We start from the raw sequence: 16,105 nt of genomic DNA, 5'->3' as shown, positions 1-16,105 counted from the left end.
GTCTAGAAATCAATAAGCTTATTATGTCTTCCTAAAATAGGTCACTTGCTATACCTGGTTTATATTTAAACCCTGGGTTAGAACAGAGTTAATTACTTTCACAGTAGTCTTCTAAAACATTATAACCAAACATTCAATTATCTTTATCACTTTAAAGAAATTCTATTTTGTTAGTGGATGTATAACACTTCATTTGGTTTTACATTAGGACATAAAATCTACTTATGTTGTTTATCAACAAAATTAGTTAACTATTTTGCAAAGATAGGTAATTTAAAAAAAAAAAAAGCTTAACATAAATAAGCTTCCTGATAAATATATTGGTCAAGCATCACAAATATGCTGACTTTCACAATAAATGCATTTTTAAATGAGTATTTAAACAACTCTTTCTAGAAAATTTCTTACGACATAAATCACATTCATATATCTGTTTCCCAGAATGAATTAGTTTATGCTGATATAAATGAGACTTAAAATAAAACTTTTCTTGACAGATGTCACACTCATACTCCTTAAATTCATGAGGAGTTTTTTGATGTCTTGATAGATATTTTTTCAAAGAAAATTTTTTATGACAAATGTTACATTCAAAACGTTTTTCTTCTGCATGAGTTTTGCAATGTCTGCGTAAATCAATCTTCTGAAAAAATGATTTATGACAAACATCACATTCATATTTCCTCTCGAGAAGGTGAAAATTTAAATGCTTAGATAAATCAAAATCATTAGAAAACTTTTCATGACATAATTCACAATCATATTGATTTCCTCCGCAATGAATTATTTTATGCTGAAATAAAGCAGACTGAAAAGAAAACTTTTCACAGCAAATAACACATTCATACATTTTTTTCACAGTGTGACGTTTTTTATGTCTATAAAAATCAGTATATAGTAAAAATAATTTGTGACAGTTTGAGCATTCATATATCCTTTCGCCAGAGTGAAGATTTAAATGCTGAGATAGACAATACTTCTTAGAAAACTTTTTATGACATAAATCACATTCATAAGGCTGTCCTCCACAGTGATTAATTTTATGCTGAGTTAAACAAGACTTAAAAGAAAACTGCTTATGGCAAATGTTACATTCAAAAGGTTTTTTTTCTGAATGAATTCTTTTATGAGTAGACAAATAACTCCTATGAAAAAAAAATTTGTGACAAATACTGCATTCAAAATTCCTTTCACCACAGTGAATAGTTAAATGTTGAGATATTACAGACTTACTTGAAAACTTCTTTTGACATAAATCACATTTATATTTCTGTGCATCATTATGATAATTTTTATGCTTGGACAAAGAAGACATGATGGAAAAATTTTTATGACAAATATTACATTCATGTGGTTTTTCTTCAGAATGAATTTTTTTATGAGCACTTAAAGAATTCTTCCTAAAAAACAATTTGTGACAAACTTCACATTCATATATCTTTTCCCTTGAGTGAATATTTAAATGCTCAGATAAACAATACTTATCAGAAAACTTATTGTGACAAATATTACATTGATATGGTTTCACTCCATTATGAATATTTTTATGTTTAGATAAGCCACTCCTATTGGAAAAGTTTTTATGACAAATACCACATTCATGTTCTTTGATTCCAGAATGAACAGCAGCTTTATGTTCTGATAAATAATAAAAAGAAAATTTCCTTTGACAGATATTGCATTCTTTCTTATCTTTAAAATGAAGTTTATTGTGTAAAGATTTTGTATATAACATTTTCAACTCTTTCAAATCATTATCAATCAGTGAATTCAAAACAGGTACTTTTTCACCACAAATAGTAGATAAATCTGTTGAATCTATTTTTGATTCTTTTGTACCATCTAGTGACAATGTTGGTACATCTGGTTTCATGTCCTCAGAAGTTATAAATGTTGATTCATCTGGTTTCATGTCCTCAGAAGTTATAAATGTTGATTCATCTGGTTTCATGTCCTCAGAAGTAATAAATGTTGATTCATCTGGTTTTATGTCCTCATTTGGCTTCACAACTTTGTAATTTGAAACATCTGAATTGATTTCGTGATTTGATTTATGATCAAACAATAGTGCATCATTTTTTCCCCTCTTCCATTATTCTTTGGTTTGGATAGATAGCTAAAACCAAAAAAGAGAAATTTGAAAGAAACAGCAAAGAAATTTAAATAAATTATTTGTTATAAGTAAAAAATAAATAAATATCCACACCAGCTTTATTGAGCCTTCAGTTTAAAAACTATTATTTAAGACTCATAATTACAATTAATACATTGCCACAGTTTAAATTAAAAATGTGGGTTGATATATAAGTTGTGTACTGCAAAAGCATTTGTGAGTTGTGCTAATGTTGCATTGAACTTACCAAAGGCATTTAAAATTTAAAAATGTATGAATAACTAGGCCTACTAATAAACAATGTTAAGTTTTTAATGTCGAAATCTTTAAAAAGCAAAAAGAGTGAATTAAAACAAAATACTTAAGATTATTTTTATGCATTTACACTTTTCAATTGTGAACTCAAATCATAGATATCTTATTTTTCTTCTTCATTCTTAATTATAATATTGGAAGCTATTTCCTCCAACATAATTAAGTATTATGTGTCAACCTGTTATGTGCCATACAAGCCATTGACACTGATTTGAGCCTGCTTTTCTTTTTGGATTTGCTTCCATAGCCTTTTACAATTCAATAATAAACCACAATGCAGCAGTTGTATGATTTTGGAGTTTTCTCTCCTAGATGTCCACAGCTATCAAGCCTCATATGCCCAAGGGTTTGAACTTGGGACTTTTCTGTTTAGCTACCTGGAGCTTTACTGACCTTATCATGCTGACCCCAAAAGAGAAATAATGTAAGCTGGGCATAGTGTTGACCACACTATCTACTTGTGTGTCAAGGACATTGAAACTGATAAACTCTACTTCATTTGCTGCATGTGCCTTAGGCACAAATGGGAAAAAAATGATAATTTAATTAGGGCCTATCAGTTTAATTTGAAAATATGCTATAAATATACCCAAAATATGCTATAAATATATACAGTATATGTGCCTAGACTTGAGGTAATCTGGTTTTGGGTACGTAAAATCAGCATAGGCTAGTAATGACAATGTGAAATAAACTGGGAGTGATCTCCCCTAAACTTTCTTGAATATTCTTATGTAACACTGTGTAGGCCCTATGAAGACCTGCAATTGTATCAATTGTGGAGAGGTCCACGTAGCGAGGACGGGCGTCACCCGGTGCAGCACTTAATGGTGTCACCCCCAGTGGCGTAGTGACCCTTCCTGGGGACAAACTTTCAATTTGCACCCCCCCCCCCCCCTCAAACTTTCAATTTGCTCCTCTTAAAAGTTAAAAGAATATTTAACACTCGAATTAATCACTTAATGAAGTGGAATCATCATTTTTCTCCATATATTTTGCTATTTTTTGCCTTGGTGTCACCCCCTACCCTATATGGTTTCACCCAGTGCAGTCCGCACCCCCCACCTCACTTCGCCACTTGGGCCTAGTGATGACTGGTATCATTTAATGTGTAGGGCACTGTAGGGCCTATGTACACCCCCCAGTACACACACAGCATTAACTAGTAATAACTAGTTTGGGGTTAGACGACATTAAATTAATAATTAGGCCTAATTATTATTATTTTATTAGGCCCTATATTTAAGACTTTAATAACTATTATTTAACTATACCACCTATAGGCCTATTATAGTATTTATATTATTAATTATTATCGTATTAAAATTAATTAAAACTGTTCAGTAGCCTAATAAATACGCCTAATCATTAGGCCCTAATGATTAGCGATGTTTTCATCAGATGCAACTAATCTAATTTATTTTAGCTGCCATCTTGTTAAAGATTTTTTGGTAAAATTATTATAGATCTAGAGTAATATAGATCTAGAGAGTAACATTACCAGTCCAGAACCCCCTTAGCCAGAAACGATGACTCCTTTCGAGACACCTAATTTCGATACTTATTCCCAATGAAAAACAAAGCATAGAAATACTCTCCATCCAAAGAAGAATAAAAATGTGTATTCACTTTTTCCCCATTCGCATTATAACTTTTGAATATATGCCCCCCCCCCCCCCCCCCCCTGAAACCGACGACCCTATGGTCCTGGTCGCGAACACAAATTTGCCGGTTTTTCCTCCTTGCGATCGGTCTTTCCTACTTACAATTAGAGTCTATTATAATATAACGAGCCGGCCCGCGGCATAACATACGCCGCTATTTAGTTGTTTTTTCTACTTTTCAGTAATTCATAATTTGTGAATTCGACAGTACCAACGCTGCCACTGAAAATATTTCTTTAAAACACTATCAGTAGCTCGTTAAGGACCATAACCCCCCCCCCCCCTTCCTCCCCCCCCCCCCCCCCCCCCACGTTTAAAATCGTTGGCTCTGCTTGTAAACATTTAGAGTGAACACAGCTCACTAAAACCATGTTGGGGTGGGGAGGTAGGGAGCGCGTTTACAGCTTGTTTTCTAGGCGCGTTTGCAGCTTGTTTTCTAGCGGCTCCCAGAAGAGAATTATATATATATAGATTATATCCAGTGGCGGAACTAGAAAAATAGAAAAAAAGGGCCACCCCGCAAAATATTTTTTGAGGCCCCTATATAAATATATATATATATATTATATATATATTATATATATATATATATATATATATATATATATATATATATATATATATATATATATATATATATATATATATATATGAGTATTTAACAAGAGGGAAATAAGTCATGGAAGTGGTTTGAATGGTTGTTTATCTTGCACACTAAAGCATATGTAGATTTTTTTTCTCTATTACGCAACAGCGTGGTAAGCTACTGTAGAACATTACTCCTGTAGTAGTTATTTTTTTTTACAAAACAATTATTAAGGTGAACGAAAACGTAATTTTGGAATACAAAAGCGGCCTTCCCCCCCCCCCCCCCATTGCGGGGTCTGGCGGTATGGTAGTTCCGCCCCTGATTATATCATATTTTTGCTGTTTTTTTTAGCTCAGTTAAATAAATTATCTTGTAGACTAATATGAATATTTTGCTTGTGTAGTTTTGTGTTTCGGTGCGTAATTTTTTTTAAATGCAAAAAAATAATATAATTTAGGCTATGGGGGTCAGCCATAAATGACGTCACGCTTTTTGGATGATTTTTACCTCCCTCCTCCCCTCCGTCACACATCATCACAAAAAGCCAGACCCCCCCCCTACTCAAAATTGCAGTTGAATTTTTCTTAAGACATCGATATTTTTCCAAAATTTTGTCTGAACTCTGTCAAAATAGAGTATTTTAATAAATTCATATTAAAACAGTTTTCTAAAACGCCTAAAATTCGTTTACTAACATTGCTTTTTTATAATGCAAAAGTGTGACGTCGCACGATCTGATCTCCCCCCCCCCCCTCATCACACACCGTCACAAACTTACGGACCCCCCTCCCCCCTATGAGTGTGACGTCATATATGGACGACCCAATGGGAATAAAAAAAAAATGGAGATAACTCTTCCCAATAAAATGCTAGAATAATTACTGTGTTATAGTTTACTATAGGTGATCGGGTGATCGTGACCAGGTAAAACACAGAGGCGTAGCGACCCTTCCCGGCGCCCGGGGACAAACTTTTCGATTTGCACCCTCCCCCCTAGAGATTTCGATTTGCACCCCCCCCCCCTCGAGATTTTGATTTGCACCCCCCCCCCCCTCAACCTTTCAATTTATTTTTCCAACCCATTTTGGCGCCCCCTAAGGTCGGTGCCCGGGGACATGTGTCCCCCCCCCCCCCCCCGCTACTGGTAAAACACGAACATTTTCAGCCTCTTTACGAATACCCCCCCCCCCCACCCAATGTATTTAGTAAATAGTATTTTTTTTATAAACATATAGATCTATGTTCTTTGGCCTATCCCATTCGATTTTAGTTCATTTTTTTCTGGGATAAAACTAAACGTTTTAAAAAGACGCTGTGGCAGAGTTAAGAAGTTAAATAAAATTAATTTCTGGCCTAGATTCTAGATCTATAATATATTTTGTATTTTATTATTATATCTAGATCTAGGCAGTGGTTCCCAAACTTTTACAAGTGACGACCTTCTTTTATTATAAGTAAGTGAGCCGCGACCCCCATAGAATTAAAAAGACGAAATTAGTAAGGAAATTAATAATAAGCACTAAAATAAGATTTTCTTGATAACTGTTTTAAAACGAGGAGTAAAATCTAGCCTCAAAATTCACGGATGAGTTTTTGTTAATGCCAACCGCATTTCATTATTTCATTCTCAACAGTTAATTATTATTAATTAATATTTCTTTTTTTTTTTTTAAATTGGAGAAGTGTGGACAATCTATTTTCGCATAGATATGTAGACACAAAACTTGAAGGGAATCAATTTCACGTTTGGGTATGAATAGTGCATCTTTTATGGCTTTTTAGATTTCTTCCCTGAGAAAACTTTTAATGACAAATATTACATTCATGTTTTTTTTTTCATAATGAATTTTTCTTAAGCCTATCTAACTTATGCTTTGATAAAAACAGTTTTTAAATTTAAATACAACTTATGTTCTGCTGTTTTTAGAAATATTTTCTTACCTTGTGAGTGTAATAAATATCAAAACAGACTTTTTTTTTTGGAATTTAGATAAAGATCCTAAATTTATATGAACACAAGTGTCAACATTTGAATTTTTTAAAATGTGTTGTATGGGTTACATATAACTTCATATTTTTTTTAACTGTATGTGAATGTAGGGGTGCACATCACAGTAGAATATTAACTGTAAATGACAGATGTAATTAAAATGTGTGATATGCTAAGACTATAAGCATCTCTGTATTAACAAATATTTAAGCTATTTTCTACGTTTTTTGTATTGTGCTAATTTTAGTGGTATATTACATTATGAATAAATCTAATTCTAAATACAGATCAAAGTGCATAGGAATGCTTGGCTCAATTATTAAACATAAACACTGTAACTGAACACAACCAATCAATGATCAACTGAGAATACAATTTTTTTACAATGGTAAAGAGACTAAATGAAATACACTGGAAAATGAACAATAAAATATTTGATATTAAACTTCAGTAAATTAACTATACATTAACACTTATCAGCTTAGCACTATAGAATGTTCTAGACTTGTTTGGAAGTGATGGTTGTAATAATGTGTGAAAACTCTAAAATTTCTAATCAATCTTTTTGTTTATTTTTAAGTGTAATAAAATCATTATTGTACTTTGGGCCACTATAAAGAAATACATCAAACTTAAGTAAATCAAAATGAATATGACCAGACAACAAGCACAGTTTACTACAACAATAATACAGGAAAATAGTTTAAAACCGCAGGTAGGATGAGGCAAGAATGTCTGATGTTTACTACCCTCTTCAATATCTTCTTGAGGAAAAAAACATAACATGCTTTAAAAAGCTATAAATAGACTGCCCACATTGTTTACTTGTGTCTTGTTGATGATATTGACAGCATGGCAGGAAAAAGAACTACTAAACTTAGTAAAAAGCATTGACAAAATATTAGCTGCATATGGCATGCAGATCAATGTGGAAAAAAAACAACAAGTTGTCACTTGAAACATAAAAATAATGGGTTCATTAACAAAACCAGTGATGTGACATGACCATGATAAAAAATTTATGAAATTTTTCAGACTAGATTTACTACGCTTTACACAGAAATGTGTCGTAATACAGCACTCTCACACCATTTTTTAATATAACTAACAGCTTAATGAAGCTCATCTATCTTTTATATATATATATATATATATATATATATATATATATATATATATATATATATATATATATATATATATATATATATATATATATAAAGCAATGTTTGTCTGAAACTTTGGGAACCTGTTGAGAATACTTCTGGGGAGGTTACTACAAAAAAAGAAATTTCAAATTCGCAGGGGTGGCATCCCCGCAGGGCGCCATTAGATTTTTATTCTATATACAGAATATAAAATTAAAAGTCGATTGCAGTTTGACACAGTTCATCCGTCCGTCATGAAACTTTGGGAAATTAATGAGAACACTCCAGGAGAGGTTTCTGCAAAAAAAATATATTTTTTTTTTATTTCGCAAGGGCAGCGCCCCGGGAGGGTGCGAATTTTCTCTATTTATGGATGTGGTTTGACAATGTTCATCTTTAGTGCCATGAAACTTTGGGGAGTAGATGAAAATACTCTAGAGAAGAAAAAATAAAAATTAAGTTTCTTATGGGTGGCACCCTGGAGGGTGCGATTTTTGTCAATACATGATTTGACGTCCAGACATCCAGAGTGGCTATTTTACCATCAGTTTATCGGGCGTTCTGCATAGCGGGTAAGGGGTACTACTATATTCAGTGTTAAAACTCCATCTATTTCATGACCCGAAACGCCCCGGCTCCCCGGTGAGTGTTTAATAGTGATATAAGGGTGAGTGATTTACTTACACTGTAGTGTCCCGATAAATATGTTCCAAGCCCAGGCATTGTCTACATGTAAATAACTCTATTTTAGAAAACAAATTCACGCATTTAAGAACATAGCATTAGTAAAGCTTGATAAAACCCTCCAAATATATTTGTTCAGACTTTATTTGTCTTTTATGCATTACTACAACTTTTAACCAATCGCCATGAAACTTTGGGAAATTGTTGAGAATACTCCTGAGGAGGTTTCTGAGAAAAAAAAATTTCAATTTTGCACAGGCGGTGCTACAGAAGGGTGCCATTTGGCGCCCCAGGTTATCCAATGAGCGCTATGGTGCTTACATTCACTTTAAACAGTGCAGTTGATAAATATTTGTAATAAACCATGCCAGTAATTTTGCAAGAGTTAACATTTATATGGTGTGTTAAATTATACTACTGACAAAACTTTAAATGGAGAATGGATTTTGTTATGATTCTTTTTCCCCAAAGTGAATATTTTAATGTTGAATCACATAAAACTTTACAGAAAACTTAAAAAAAAACATGTTACATTTATATGGTTTTTCTCCAGAATGAATAATTTTATGTCAAATGAGACTTTAGAGAAAATGTGAGATGACAAATATCACTATGTTCCTGAATGAATAATTTTATGTCTGTTTAAATAACTCTTTTGATAATACATTTTATGACAAATGTCACATTCATACTCCTTAATACCAGAATGAACAACTTTATGCCTAGATAAGTCGTTTTTCCGAGAAAATTTTTTATGACAAATATCACACTCATGTTCTTTGACTCCAGAATGAAAAATTTTATGTTTGTTTAAATAACGCCTGCTACTAAACATTTTATGACAAATATCACACTCATACTCCTTAATTTGAGAATGAATAATTTTATGCTCAGATAAAGCAGCTTTCAGAAAGAAATTTTTATGACAAATATCACACTCATACTCCTTTATTCCAGAATGAACTTTTTTATGCTGATTTAAACCAGATTTCCAAGAATATTTTTTATGGCAAATATCACATTCATGTTTCTCAACTACAGAATGACAACTTTTATGTTTTGCTATTACAGAATTAATTATTTGATGCCGAGATAAATATTTTTTTTTGGAAAAGTTTTTATGACAAATATTACATTTATGCTGTTTAACTTCAGAACAACTTCTGTTATTTAAATTTAATACTTCTAAAGACTTTATATGCATTAATTTTAATTCCTCTAAATCACTGTAAATCTCTGATTTTATAAGAGTTACTTTTTCACTACAAATAGATGAATCTATTGAATTGCTTAGCTGTCCTATTGAACCATCTGGTTTATCACTATCTGTATTTACAAAAGTGGAAACACCTGGTTTCATGTCGTCAATAGTTGAAACACCTAACTTCATGTCGTCAATAGTTGAAACACCTGGTTTTATGTCCACAAAAGTGGAAACACCTGGTTTTATGTCCACAGAAGTGGAAACACCTGGTTTCATGTCGTCAATAGTTGAAACACCTAACTTCATGTCGTCAATAGTTGAAACACCTGGTTTTATGTCCACAAAAGTGGAAACACCTGGTTTTATGTCCACAGAAGTGGAAACACCTGGTTTCATGTCCACAGAAGTTGAAACACCTGGTTTTATGTCCACAAAAGTTGAAACACCTGGTTTCATGTCCACAGAAGTTGAAACATCTTGTTTCATGTCCACAAAAGTTGAAAATGTTGAAACTGCTTTCATATCCACAAATTTTGGAAATGATATATTCGGCTTTATTTCCACCAAATTAAAGCTATTTGAATTGATTTCCTCATGTGATTTATTTTCAAACCATAATGGAATGTTTTTTCCTTCTTCCATTCTTGTAAGTGTAGATAGTCAGCTACAATAAAAAAAAAAAAGAATTTCAAGTCAAAAAGTAAAAGCAGAAAAAAATAATAATTTGTCATGAACTATCCAAATGCACTTGGACGCTTTACAGAGCTAACTGTAGAAACTGATAAATTTTTTTTAAATTGAATACAGAGTTAATGTTCAAAGATGCTCCAGTTAGAAATCTGTTAAGAAACAAACATAAAAAACTAATAATCTATATATACAATTCTTTTTGGGAGACGCTAGAAAAAAAGCTGTAAACGCGCTTACTACCATCCCCACCCCTAAATGGTCTTAGTGAGCTGTGGTTCACGCTATGCTTACCTTCGTGGAGTCGGGTTTAGTGACGGGTATTAGGGGCAGATAATTTAGTTTGAAACGATTTTAAACGGGGGGGGGGGGGGGGGTTTATGGTCCTTAACGAGCTACTTATAGTGTTTTAAAGAAATATTTTCAGTGTTAGTGTTGGTACTGTCGAATTCACAAATTATGAATTACTGAAAAGTAGAAAAAACAACAACTAAATAGCGGCGTATGTTATGCCGCGGGCCGGCTCGTTACATTTAATAGGCTAATAGCACAAATTAAACATTTGCTTTGATAAATATAAAAACACTGGGATAAGATTTTTGAATTGGGCTTTTTTTAATATTGTACTTGCCTAGACACACAAAATATATAATTGTATATTAATAGACTATAACCATGAATTATATTAACTTATATTTGATATATTTTGCAATAGAGTAGGTTAAATTACGTAATAAAATAGTTTAATTTTGTGAAAACTGCTGTTATTATTATACTTCCGTGAAGCTTCGGCACATAATAAATATTTTAAAATAAACTACAAATTTAAATTTGAATTCAGTTCATTTGCCAGATAGTTTTTTACTTTGGTGATGAAGATAGGCCAACATTGACTTGTTTTTTTTGTTTCGGGTAATAGACTTATGACAAAAAGTTAATATAAGTGATAAGCTATTTATGCTAAAATGATTAATCTATACGTACTAAATTCCCTGCTATTACAAGAAATTCCCTTCTATTTTTCATCTATACAAATTTAAAAACTCTAAAACTTATTATCAAACTATTTATTTAATATTTTTATCAAAATGTTTAGATCTAACCCTTTTTACAAGCTTTTATTTAACTCACTTCCCTTGTCATCAGTCTGTCTAGATCAAAATGCCAGAGCGAAATTGCAGGTTTGTAGTTGGTACGTAGGTCAAGACATGAAGACAATGCAACTTGACATTCAAGTTGACTCTATTCAGGGTTCGTGCGGCCTCCTGAAATTCCAGGAGGTCCTGGAAAACTCCTGGAATCTTAAAAGACGTAAAAACCTCCTGGAATTCTCCTGGAATTTAAAAAAATATAAAAACCTCCTGGAATTCTACTGAAATTTTCATGAAATTTCATTAACCCGCGGCGCAAAACCCGACCGAAATTATTTGATTTTGTTCCGCCAATAATTGAATAGTAGTTTTTAAATGGGACGAAAATAAAAATAAGCGCATCGGCCGTCGTCCGACTGAATCGCACTGCCGTGATCTACACATCGTGTGGCACAGCCGAGTGTGTGGTCACGTGACGCTAGGCGATTGACCCGATTGGATAATACTATAAACAATTTCTAAAGATAGATAGGCCTACATGTGTTCCCGTGTTTGACTTGTCGGCTATTGGATTTTTAAAGTAGACAGGCATGTTTCATAACTTTGTCTTAAACTATTGAAACGGCAAAAAAAAAGTTGTAGTAGTATTTACGGCTCAGGACTAATCGTTAGAATTAATCTTCTTTAGAAATTAACCCGGATAGCTGCGACCCGATCAAACAATGCTGATTCGCGTAACGTTTCATTATTGTATACATAGAAAATAAATTTTTCCAGTGGCTCTTTTTTTCGGTTGACCAAAAAATTATTAATACGCTTAATACTAGCTTGCCAAATCGACCAAAATGGGCTGGGGTGGGTGGGGGAAGACACTGACCATCCTACACGGTATGTAACACCCAACGTAACATCCATAGCCTCAACCCGCCCCCACTACTCCGTGACGCGACAAGCCGACGATTGTCGCCTTTGATGTTGTGTAACACCCGTACGGTACCCGAGCAGCTCGTGGTGGTTTCATACCCCACCTCTTTTCCCCCTTCACTTTGTGGAGTTGATGTTACTTTACTAATCCTTGGGCATAGAACAAGAAATCTTGCCAGACTTTTGTCTCTGAAATTACATAATATTCGTCTGACACGTTCATCGGGTTGGTCGACTAGCCTAGCATCATTAGATTTGGCATCTAAAAACCAATAAAATATCACGAAACGATATTAATTGGTGAAGTCTGCTTTCATTTATACCTCTTTTATATAGTGAAAAACTCTTTAAAATTTGGTCCATACCCTCCCAGTATCTATCCTCTTTCAGGGTCTATCCCGGTTGTCTGAAAAAACTGCTATTTTTTTAATGACAAAAAAAAAAAAAATCATAACTTTTTTGTTTATGGTCAGATTTTGAAAATTCAAACTGGTCTGTAGACAGATTGATAGCCTCTATCCTAATATGTAACTAATATATTGTTTTACTTTTACTGAAATTAAATTTGTGCATTGGCATAGCTAATTAAATGTATTATTAAGTACGCTTTTTTTTAAAATGTACAAATTGGGTTTCTTTTTTGTTTTTAAAATCTGCTAGAATTTTTTTAAAACTCCTTGAAAATTCCTGGAATTTTATTTGAACTTTTGAGCATGAACCCTGTCTATTGGTTGCCTGATTAATTTAAGAAATTATTAAAATTTTGTCCAAATTAGTAGGCTGTCTCATCAAACTATTCCGCGCAATTAGACACGCATCATCACATTCAATAGGTGTGCAATGGTTTTTAGTCATATAACTCTACTGTAAATAAAACATGTAAAGTACTAAAAAAAGATGTCATAAAAAACGTTTTTATAACAAGCTTCTATGTAATAATGCACTAAAAAGGAGAAAATAAATTATAGACTACTATTTAAATAACTATAAAGAAAAGTGTGGGTCTCTTCCTAAATACTAGGAAAGGTATCCAATAGATACTAAGTGATTCACACTTTTCTTTATAGTTATTTAAATAGTAGTCTATAATTCATTTTCTCCCTGATTAGTGCATTATTACATAAAAGCTTGTTATTAAAAGGTTTTTTTATGACATTTTTAAAAATTTAATTGTGCCTTTTGGGTAGTCTTACTTTTGATTTCATTGTTTATATTCACCCTCATTATGGAAGCTTAGTTTGAGAAAGATATATTAAGTATTTAAACTTATACATGAGGCATCATAACTGAAAATTGCATAAAATAATTAAGGAGGTCGCTCCATTGTCACCGCTATATTTTTCTATACCAAAACGGTTTCCGCCTAATTACTATTTATTAAGGTACACAATTAACCACAATCCCAAAAATGTTCATGCATGTAAATCAAATAGTTTACAGTTGGCATACAGCTGTACATCTTTCTTGCATTAAAGTTGGCACTTAAAAATCAATTTGTATGCCTTCTATAGCTTATGTTGGCCACATCTTGACTAATGTTGAGCAAGATATCTTTAATAGTTAAAATTTTATTTGACGTTTGTGCAGCCTACAACAGACTAATTGGTTACAGTTTTTCTTAATTCGTTTTCAGGCGGATTTTTATACCAGTGTCTGATAATTGAATCTTCTTTAAAAAAGGGGTGTCAGGTTACTCTTACTGGTAGTTAACTAAATACACATTGCTGGCTAATGACTAATGTCAATGCGAACCCTAGTCCTACCATATGCCTAATCCTAATTTGAATTTCTAACCATAAAAATTAAAATTAGTTGAGATTACCCTAACCCAGGGATCAGCAACCTTTTGAGGCGGAAGAGCCAAAAGTTACAATTTACCAAATTTTAATCATTGCCGACTTTATATTACGATGTTTAACTATAGTTTGTTAATAATACAGTTGGATGTAGACTTTGTCATGGTGCCCCCTCCCCCCTCATTTAATAATTATCGATTTGAACTTAAAAGGCTATTTAACTTTGATTAGGCCTAATCATTAAAATGGAACCGGAAAAAAGCATTTTTCTTCGGTACATTTTCTTTTTTTTGCCTTGGTGTCACCTCCCTAAACGGTGTCACCCGGTGCTCTCTGCACCACCCGCCCCGCCCTCGCTATGCCTCTGCATTGATTTCATCGTGATATTTTTCAGACTTTTCGAAATTAAGCAATTTACCACCACTCGCGTGTCTTTGACAAAAAGAAGTTTTTTTTTCTCGAAACAAACCACTTCTTCCACTGAAAAGAACACACCTTTCCTGTTTGACAGTGTAGGCCTAGTTTGAGACTTTAAAACTTTAAGGCACCTATTTTTGTTACTAGATTCTATTTCAAATAGTATTTGACATAGAATGAAAACTGAAAACCAAAGAATAAAAATACTCTCCAGCCAAAGGAGAATATAAATATATATTCACTTTTTGTCCATTCGCATTATAACTTTTAAAATATATACACCTGAAACAGTCGACCCGGGCCTCTTCACGAGCTATACAGTATAATTTCTCGTTACGATCATGTTATATTTTTGCGGTGTTTTAGCTCAATTAAATAAATAATATTTTATTATAAACAATGTGTATGTAGGTTGCTGTTTCTGTAGATAATTGTTAAACAATTCAAAAAATAATACAATGATTGAAATAAAAGAAGGGAGATAACTATTAAAAAAAATAATTAGTATATTATTATATTATGGTCTACTACAGGTGCTCGTGAGTAGGCAAAACATGACATTTTTTAGCCTCCTCACGACTACAAAAAAAAAAATCTAAACTAGAGGTCTAGTTAGTAAAGGAAACAACATATTCTAGAAACAATTGTGATCTTTAGTCTATCCAAGTCAATTTCAGTTTTTTAACTGAAATTGACATTGATAGGCTAAAGATCACATTCGTTTATTCTGAAAAAAAAAACAACAACTAAACATTGTTTTTAAAAAGAAGCTATGTTGGGAGGAGGCTGGCCGCCTACACGGGTTGATTTCAATTGCTCATAACCAGGGTTCCTACATTTTTTTACCAGAAAATTCCCTGCTTTTCCAAGACTAAATTAGTATAGTGGGCAGATGTTGTAGTACCCTTGAGTGATTGATCAAAATTGATCAATGGTAGAAAGGCTTCTGAGTCTTAATAATAAAATGATTAGGGGCCGTCCATAAATGACGTCACACTCGTAAAGGGGGCGGGGGTCCGTAATTTTGTGACGGTGTGTGATGAGTGGGAGGGGGGGGGGTTCAGATTGTGTGACGTCAATTTTTTGCATTATAAAAAAGCAATGTTAGAAAACGAGTTTTAGCCGTTATTTCGCGTTTTAGAAAAGGGTTTTAATAAATTGTAATAGGAATTGATCAAAATACTCTATGTTGACAGAGTTATACCTCTGGCTTTCACCTCGTTATTATATTCCACGTCTCTTTCTCTTCTTTATTTTATCTCTTCCATTGCTCCCAAATTAATTTATTCCGATTTTCTTTACCTCTCTTCATCCATTTTCTCTCTCACTCTCACTCTTTCTATTCTAACCTCTCTCTCTTTCTCTCTAAATAGTTCTCACCGTCTCTGAAAAGGCTGATCCAATTGTCAGTGTTGTTGACATTTTATGATGGTTTCTAATGAGCAGTTTGTTGATTTCATGTTAAAGAAACACACAATGACAG

The 16,105-nt window shown here is 33.0% G+C and overlaps 2 protein-coding genes across 2 annotated transcripts; both read right to left on the bottom strand.

The window, feature by feature from the left end:
* Window positions 1–281: 281 nt before the first annotated feature.
* On the bottom strand, window positions 282–3,982 carry LOC131928482 (zinc finger protein OZF). Its single transcript, XM_059284544.1, has 2 exons — window positions 3,930–3,982; window positions 282–2,116 (listed from the first exon to the last, which is right to left on the bottom strand). Exon 2 carries the CDS (start codon window positions 1,949–1,951, stop codon window positions 350–352), a length of 1,602 nt encoding a protein of 533 aa, XP_059140527.1. The 5' UTR covers window positions 1,952–2,116; window positions 3,930–3,982; the 3' UTR covers window positions 282–349.
* Window positions 3,983–7,910: 3,928 nt separating this feature from the next.
* On the bottom strand, window positions 7,911–14,768 carry LOC131928477 (zinc finger protein 28). The gene is made up of 2 exons (XM_059284541.1): window positions 14,701–14,768; window positions 7,911–10,371 (listed from the first exon to the last, which is right to left on the bottom strand). Exon 2 carries the CDS (start codon window positions 10,347–10,349, stop codon window positions 9,114–9,116), a length of 1,236 nt encoding a protein of 411 aa, XP_059140524.1. The 5' UTR covers window positions 10,350–10,371; window positions 14,701–14,768; the 3' UTR covers window positions 7,911–9,113.
* Between the last annotated feature and the right edge of the window lie 1,337 nt (window positions 14,769–16,105).

The sequence above is a fragment of the Physella acuta genome, unplaced genomic scaffold (assembly GCF_028476545.2).
Source record: "Physella acuta isolate Inbredline_101_S28 unplaced genomic scaffold, ASM2847654v3 ptg001507l, whole genome shotgun sequence".
Lineage (NCBI taxonomy): Eukaryota > Metazoa > Mollusca > Gastropoda > Physidae > Physella > Physella acuta.
The sequence above is the reverse complement of the archived record's forward strand: the minus strand, read 5'-3'. Positions and strand labels throughout refer to the sequence as shown.